This window comes from Camelina sativa, chromosome 13, assembly GCF_030686135.1.
Source record: "Camelina sativa cultivar CO46 ecotype springtype chromosome 13, ASM3068613v1".
NCBI lineage: Eukaryota > Viridiplantae > Streptophyta > Magnoliopsida > Brassicales > Brassicaceae > Camelina > Camelina sativa.
This window is the reverse complement of record NC_141892.1, coordinates 12298690-12307000: the sequence shown is the minus strand read 5'-3', so window position 1 is coordinate 12307000 and position 8311 is coordinate 12298690. Positions and strand designations below refer to the sequence as shown.

The 8311-nt window shown below is 38.3% G+C and overlaps 2 protein-coding genes across 2 annotated transcripts; one reads left to right on the top strand and one right to left on the bottom strand.

Moving 5' to 3' along the window:
• Window positions 1-2393: 2393 nt before the first annotated feature.
• LOC104736629 (histone deacetylase 2) lies at window positions 2394-5103 on the top strand. The gene is made up of 13 exons (XM_010456647.2): window positions 2394-2763; window positions 2843-2898; window positions 3057-3174; window positions 3267-3329; window positions 3406-3474; window positions 3562-3728; window positions 3836-3900; window positions 3980-4026; window positions 4154-4198; window positions 4289-4339; window positions 4502-4588; window positions 4663-4750; window positions 4835-5103. The coding sequence occupies exons 1-13, from the start codon at window positions 2434-2436 to the stop codon at window positions 4921-4923; spliced, it is 1275 nt and encodes a 424-aa protein (XP_010454949.2). The 5' UTR covers window positions 2394-2433; the 3' UTR covers window positions 4924-5103.
• LOC104736630 (ferrochelatase-1, chloroplastic/mitochondrial) lies at window positions 5095-7994 on the bottom strand. Its single transcript, XM_010456648.3, has 8 exons — window positions 7694-7994; window positions 7264-7570; window positions 6935-7180; window positions 6696-6799; window positions 6466-6592; window positions 6226-6378; window positions 6031-6131; window positions 5095-5876 (listed from the first exon to the last, which is right to left on the bottom strand). The coding sequence occupies exons 1-8, from the start codon at window positions 7759-7761 to the stop codon at window positions 5555-5557; spliced, it is 1428 nt and encodes a 475-aa protein (XP_010454950.2). The 5' UTR covers window positions 7762-7994; the 3' UTR covers window positions 5095-5554.
• Between the last annotated feature and the right edge of the window lie 317 nt (window positions 7995-8311).

Sequence of the window (8311 nt, the reverse complement as noted above, 5' to 3'; positions counted from 1 at the left end):
TTGGAAACCTATACCACAGCGGTACATGATATAATATACAGTTACCGTAAAATTAGTAATTAAAAACGCTGTAAGTGCTTGGGCAGTAGAGGAATGCCCAGCCTATAGCCGTATATGCGGAGTCCTAAGCGGGACTATATATTATGAATTAAATCCTTTTAGATCGATGTATATAGGTATTCTAGTAGAAACGAAAAAAAATATATATATAGTTTCAGTTATAAGTTCAATACTCTTATGTATGAAAAATAGTTGTGAAATATATAATATTCTCACTATTATTTCTATGTTTATGTTAAAATAATTTTCTTATGGTATGGTGATTAATAGGGTTTGTAAACAAGTATTTAAAGGTTCCCGAACTTAAGAGACCGAATGTCGGATATGGATGGGGCAAGAGTAGCCGTGAGACCCACTAAGAAAGGTGGGCCCATGGACATGGACTCACTAAGCAAAGTGGCAGTCGGGCATTCCAGAGACAAAGGCTAAATCATGGTGTGAAAAATATTTCCACAAATACATTGGAAAAATGAACATTAGTTACTATCAAAAGATTTTGTGATGTTAGAAAAGGATCTGTAGTTTCATTGATTGTTGGAGCAAGCCATTTTGAGATAGCTAAAAAATATGAACATATTCTCTCCACACATAAGCAGGGCATAACTGAGGTTCTCTCTATAGTGGAGGAAGTTGGACGCAAGGTTATCTTCTCGAAAGAGGAAGGTGGAGTCAAGGTTCTCTTCATGGTGGAGGAGGTTGGACGCAAGGTTCTCTCCATAGGGAGGAGGACGGAGCCAAAGTTCTCTCCCTGGTTAGTTATACAATATTGTGATGATACATCATTGATTAGTATTAAAACAACCCGAACCGTTTTTTTTTATTGAAATAATAAATAATAAATATAATAATAATAAATACTCTAGACTAGTGGTCTCATACCCATTAGCCACCTAACCACAATCAAACCAAACAGCGAAAATTAAACCAACGAATACCAATATCCAAACAATAACCAACAATAAAATAACCAATATTAGAACATAGCAATTATCCAATAACCAAACAACATGAACCAAGGAACCAGCAACCTAGCAATGTTCTAATGACCCAACTCTAGCAACCTAGCAAAGCCAGACAACAACCAATCGAGCTACTAGAACATCCTCCTCTACATTGCCTTGATTCCACGATCATACTTTGCCTTTACCTGCACCACAAACACAAATTGAGATGCATGAGTATTTGATAAACAATCAGTGAGGCAATCCTCTCATCTACTGGGCTATACACACAAGCAACTGAGATACCAATGTCCAAAACAATCAACAAATGTCGTCTCGCTGGAAGGGTGGTGTCGACCGACACTGGCTCTTGGTGTCGACCGACACTACCCCACAGTGTCGACCGATGCTACTTCACTGGTGTCGACCGACACCTTCCTGGTTTCGATCGACACTGACTCTGCAATCACGACCCGCTTGAAGCCGGGAGTCCCATCTCGCTTCCAATCACCACCAAATCGTCCAACTCAAACCCAAATCCATTTGCATCCGTAGGACAAAGGAATCTCAGGCTTAGATCAGCCATGGTCATGCACTCACATCTTTTCAGGAAGATTCTGACCAACAGCAACGAATCCAACCCTCCTAGCAAGCTTATAACACCTTCCTAGCCTTGGATCTCTCAAGAACAACCAAGAAATCTCACCAATCCTCTCAAAATCTCAAGAACACTTCTTTTCTCTCTTTTTCTCTCAAAACAAAGAAGCGGCGACCAAAATAAACTTCCAAAACCCTTATATGTCGATAAAACACTTAAATAGCTCGGTTCAATGGTTTTACCTAAACCAAACCGACCAAAATCGACAATTAAATCAATCAGGTCGAACCAGAAACTATTGGTGTCGCCCTTGGTGTATCCCCAAAACGCAGAGTTTTGGTTTGCGGATGTTACAAGTATACTAGGTAATATATTTTTTATTCTAAATGTTTTTTGAGCCAATAATTAATTAAAAATACTATGCAAAAGTGAAAGTAAAAAGATATATAATAGTTGGCTTAATGTGTTCATACAGACATTTTTTTGGTGGTGGTAAAAAATATATTTGTAATATACAATATATTTAAATGTAAAAATTGCGCTTTTAATGGTAACCTACATAAAATATCGATGGGGGATTTTCAAAAATATTTATAACAAATTTTCATAAAAGAATTGTAAATAGATATAAAATCTATATATTATAACAAACATAAAACAATATAATTAACATACAACAAATTTTAATATATTTTTAATTTAATTTACAAGGCTTTAAATCCGTACAATAAAAGGGTTCTAATTTATTATAATATATGTAGAGAATTATATATTTGAGAGACATTTTGATTTTTAAAATAGCCAAGTAAAAAGGCAAAGAAACGCGCTTGTTCCATGCGTTTTGATATTAGTCGGCACCACCGCTCTCCAAAAAAAGAAAAAAAAACTCTCCACAGCCAAAAAAAAGAAAAAAGAAATATCTCACCGATTCAGACCAAAAAACGTATGACAGATACCCGAGTCATCTCGACCTGGACCGAGTTCACTCGCAACTCAGCCGTTTACTTGCTCTTCACGTTTCTCGCCATCAAAGTCTACAAATTTCTCTTCTGCTGTAATCGAACCTCCGAAATGTCATCGTTTTCGATGGCGACCCATCCGGAAGCTCTCCGGCGGGAGCGAATTCTCAACAGCAAACTCTACTTCGACGTCCCTCTTTCAAAGGTAACACAGATGTCTCTTTCGTGCCCAAAAGGAAGATTTTGACTAAGAAAATGTTTTTGATTTTGGTTTTGATCAATAGGTTTCGATCATCTATTCATCGGCATATAACATCTCCTTCTTGGGTATTGAGAAATTGTGAGTCTTTTTTTTCCCAGTTTTGGAACTTTTCTTTGGGAATTCGTTGACTAATTAGTATCTGTGAAGTGCTTCTGAATTAGTCTCTTTAGCTTCTGAATTCGAATGTTTTTGTATTGGTTTTGAGTTTGATATTTGATATTTGATATTGTGCGTAGGCACCCATTTGATTCGACCAAGTGGGGTAGAGTTTGCAAGTTCCTTGTTTCAGATGGGTTTTTGGAGGAGAAATCAATCGTTGACCCTCTTGAAGCTTCAGTGACTGATCTTTTAGTGGTACTACTTCGTTTTCAATATGGTTCCCTTTATGTCTGTATTAGCATCTTGACGTTTGTTTAACATTTTCATTTGTGGTTGTTCTGTATCAGGTTCATTCGGAGAACTACCTAAACAGTTTGAAAAGCAGTGCTACTGTAGCTAGGATAGCCGAGGTGATTTGATTTGTTTTGGCAAGTCAATCATCTACTTGATTCCTCTTGTTGAACTGACTTTTCCTACAATGTATAGGTTCCACCCGTTGCCTTTTTTCCTAATTTTCTTGTGCAGCAGAAAGTTCTTTACCCATTCCGTAAGCAGGTAGAAGAATCATATGTTGCTCTATGTCTTTGATTGTTTCCTATAACTTTATATATGCGGAATTATTACAGAATCAGTGTGTGACAGGTTGGTGGGACGATTCTGGCAGCCAAACTCGCAACAGAACGTGGATGGGCAATTAATATTGGAGGAGGTTTTCATCATTGTACTGCCGAGAGAGGAGGCGGCTTTTGTGCCTTCGCTGATATTTCTCTCTGTGTTCACTTTGCATTTCTTCGTTTAAGAATATCAAGGTAAAGTTTATATCTAATTGTTAATGTTTGCTTCTATCCGGGGACCTTGATATGTAAATTACCCCGCTAAAACCATGTTAGTTCTTGACCTTATAAAACTTGTACAGGGTTATGATAATAGATCTTGACGCTCATCAAGGGAATGGCCACGAAACAGATCTTGGCGATGACAGTATGAGAAACATTTATTTATTTCACTATGTTTTGTCTTAACGGTGTTTAATATGGGGATAACAGTATACTGTCTGCAGATCGCGTTTACATTCTGGATATGTACAATCCCGAGATATACCCTTTCGTAAGCAGTCATCTTTGGAGCTTTGGCTCGTTTGAAGTCATTTCAATTCCTTTAAACTTTTAGTGCAGTTTTTGTCTATGCTTGCTTTAACAGTTGGATGTATCTGCGCTGTTTTTTATTCTTACAGGATTATAGAGCTAGGAGATTTATCGATCAGAAGGTTGAGGTCGTGGTAAGCCTATCTTCTTACACTATCAGCTGGAATTAGTTTGATTTTCTTAGTGTCACATAATAGTTCTGTCCTTTTTCTATATCTTGACAGAGCGGGACCACCACTGACGACTATTTGAGGAAGCTAGATGAAGCTCTTGAGGTGTGCATTCAATCATTCCCTTAATCTCTTGTTTCCTTGCAGTTCACATATGTGATATAGTCTGACTAGAGTAGGAGCATGGGAACTTGGTTCCTCCAAAAAACATTATTAACAACTCTGTCGTCTTTAGTGATCTTAAGGGAACCTTTCTGTGACTCTCAGGTTGCTTCGCGAAATTTCCAACCAGAGTTAGTGATTTACAATGCTGGGACTGATATCTTAGACGGAGACCCTCTGGGGCGTCTAAAGGTAATTTATATACTTCAGGTATCGCAGAATATAGTTTTCTTCCTCAGTTACGAACTTGGTGACTCTTGTTGCAGATAAGCCCTGATGGTATAACAAGTAGAGACGAGAAAGTCTTCAGATTTGCAAGGGAAAAAAATATTCCTCTTGTGATGCTGACTTCAGGTGCTAAATTGGATTTAAATGAGTAATCAGTAATGGTTTCAAAAGAAAAGTATTGATGTGAGTATGTGATGATACTTTGTGCAGGTGGGTACATGCAGTCTAGCGCCAGAGTTATTGCGGATTCCATTGAGAATCTCTCACGTCAAGGATTGATCCAGACACGGCCGGAATGAGTTTCCACACGAACTGTTATAGAGCCAAAACAGAGTTTCTGTGTTTTCGGCTATGTGTTATTTCTTCCTGTTTGTGTTCAAATGGAATGTGAATTGATAGAGGATTGTTTCTACTTTGGACTTTGAGTTGTGTATTAATAGGATGGAAATGAATATATAGCAAGTTTGGTGTTGTGGAAACTTGAATAACTAATTTTGTTAAAACTATGAACCACAAAATGCTTTTGACAGTTACAGTTTGGAACCAAACATTGAAGAACAGGAAAAAAACAAACCAAATAATGATAGAATATACTCATCTCCTCATCTCTAATAGGAACGTAGCACTATGTTTTATAGCTACATGAATCTTCAATGTGAAACACTGAAATACATCTAATCCTGTCTCTTCCTCACGAACTTTCTAATAACCCTTCTCATTCTTTATTCCAATCCTCTTAGTTTATTTCTTAGTCAAATTTAATATATATAGTCTAATCTATTGAACTACTCAACCACATCAGCTTATTAGAGCTGGTGTGCTAGTACTTCAATAGATTGGACAATATATATTGAATTTGACCAAGACATGTCTCCAAGAAAAGACTAACACAAAACCAACTTTTCATAGGAGATTCTATAGATTTTTCTTCTAGATAATATGGTTCCGGAAAGCATGGAACATCTTTGGGGAGAGAAGCAATACGAAAGCAAGAATCGAACCGAAGAACATCTTGACAATGTAACTGAAAGCATCTGACGACTCGCTCTCATCTGAGGCCGCTGCATTTGGCTTTGACAAAGCTTCTGCTGAAGGAAGCGATTCTATCACTGCATCAGCCAAGTCGGTGATGAAAGATGGCGTGAGACCTAGCGCCGGGACCCGCCCCCAGTTCTCTACCCCTGACTCCAGAGCTAATTCCCTATATTCCATGTCTATCTCTTCAAGTGTCTCAATGTGCTCACTCACGAAACTGAGATCCAAGATAAGAAAGAAGCCAAAATGGTTAATAAACTATAGAATCAGGAGACAAAATCATCAGACATCATTTCTGGATGATTGGGGCTCGGGAAGTATCTTTGCCAGAACACCATAATGAGCTACGGGATTATTATATGTTCTCTCACCTGACTGGAACGGCTAGTAGACTCTTAACACCACTCTTACCAAGGTCTACAAGAACCTCATCGGTGTATGGCTTCAGCCACTGAACAGGCCCAACACGACTCTGGAAAACAAAGGATTATTGCAAGAATCAATTAGAGGGTTTGACATGAAGAGGTAATGCCAAGCAACTTTTATAACACTGGATATGACCAAACCTGGTATGCCAATTTATGGTTGTTCGGAACCCCTCTGGCTTTTAGCTCTTCCATTATCAAGTAAATACACTCTTCCATCTGCTTCTGGTATGGATCTCCAGCATTCTCTACGTAGCTGACTGGAACACCATGGGCACTGAAGAATATCATAACCTAAATCACACAAACAAGGAACCAATTTAACCAGTGTTTGGACTAAAATTTTATAATGAAGGGGAAAACCAGAGCGGATAATTGTACCTCCTTAGGATCAGAGAAAGTTTGAAGCTCCTTCTCAATGAGGTCGGCCATGGAATTGACATAGCCTCGCCTTTGGTACCAGGACTCTATAATAGCAACTGGCACGCCAGCTAGGTATGGATCTTTCCTGAAAAGGTCATTCATGTTAAGGGCCGCTCGTGTAACTACAAAATCTTTTTTGAAAACAAGAAAACAATGAACTGTGAATATGCATTGTGGCTTACACACACCTGAATAAGTCTTGGAGAACGCGGATGCTTGAACCCGTCGTGGAGATAGAATACTGAGGGTACAATGGTAGAACAACAAGTCTTGTAATTTTGTCCTTCTTTATCTGGTTAAGCATAATTAGAGCTTGTTAAGATTAACTACTAAACAGGCATAAGCAACTCATCACAACTAGAAAGGAGCCTCTGATTATGATTAAGCTGTGAGAAAAAAAAAAGACCACTACAGAGATAAACTTCACCTGCTGAACAGCTTCCTCAGTGAATGGATACCAATACCGCATACCAACGTAGACAGTAGCAGCAATGTTCTTTGCTTGCAACGCCATCTGAATAGCATCTGCTTGCTCATCAGTTATTTTACGCAAAGGAGAGCCACCACCAATAGCAGCATACCCTTCTTTCGATTTCGGTGCTCGTACTACAGATATAAATTTAGCTATAGTCCCTTGAAGAAACTGAAACGGTCTAGGAAGCCGTATAATATCCTGCAACAACAAACCAATAATCACTCCCAAACAACTCCAAAACTCAAAAACTCATACAATAGGCAAAGTAGAGAGACTCTCACCGGATCTGCAAAGAGATTATACAAGAAAGGTTGAACATCATTAAGAGTCTCAGGACCACCTAAATTCAAAAGCAAGACACCAATCTTATCTTCTGCAACATGAGAACGTGTTTTAGCTGTAGTAGTATCATCAAAAGAAGTGTCTCCAGCTACAGAACGAGCTTGCTCAAACACATTAGTCTTGAAACTCAATCTACGGATCGCAATAGACGACCCTTCAGGTTTCAATTTCTTGTTGATTCCAAAAGATCTATCTTTTAAATCGCAACGAACCAAAGATACAAACTTTCTCTGAGAACATGATGACCTGTACCATACATAAAACCCAATCGATCAACAAAATCAACAATTTGCGAATTCGTAAAGCCCTAAAACGATAGAAGAAGAAGAAGAAAAAAAAACGCTAAATTCGATTGGAGAGGACCCTAACCTTGGAACCCTGTAACCGTTACGCTTCACAAGAGGATGAAACCCAGATGATAACGCTGTTGCTTCCATAGCTACAACCTTCAAATCGATTCAGAGAGAGAGAGAGAATGAAGAATTCGAAAAGAGGGAACTGGGTTGTGGGGTTTAAGGGTTTTGATTAGGTCTTTAAAAGCGAGAGAATTGAGAGATCATGAAGAAGGAAGACGCAAATGCGGAGAAGGTCTGGTTAGGTAAAAAAGGCACGACTTTTCCATTGAAGCAGGTTAGGCGTGTTTTTTTTTTTTTTTTGTTTCCTTTAAGTCAAAGTTTATTATACGTTTGCCTTATTGGGGTCACGACAAAGTTAAAACGGCTGCGTTTTTAGAGTAACAAATTTGTTTTTTTTTCTTCAATCGGATAGAACCAAAACTGAACCGGTCCATTTTACTGATTTACCCCTTGTATAAAAGAGACCCAATGAATCGGAAAAACCAAAGCTCATTTGATTTCTTATGAAATAGTAGTTGATTTAACTGAAGATAGAGGATTGCGCTACGTGGCCGAACAAATGCTATTTAATTAGTCAAAACTAGTTGATACACCGATCGAGAGACACTAAAAATATAGTTGACCAAGTTTA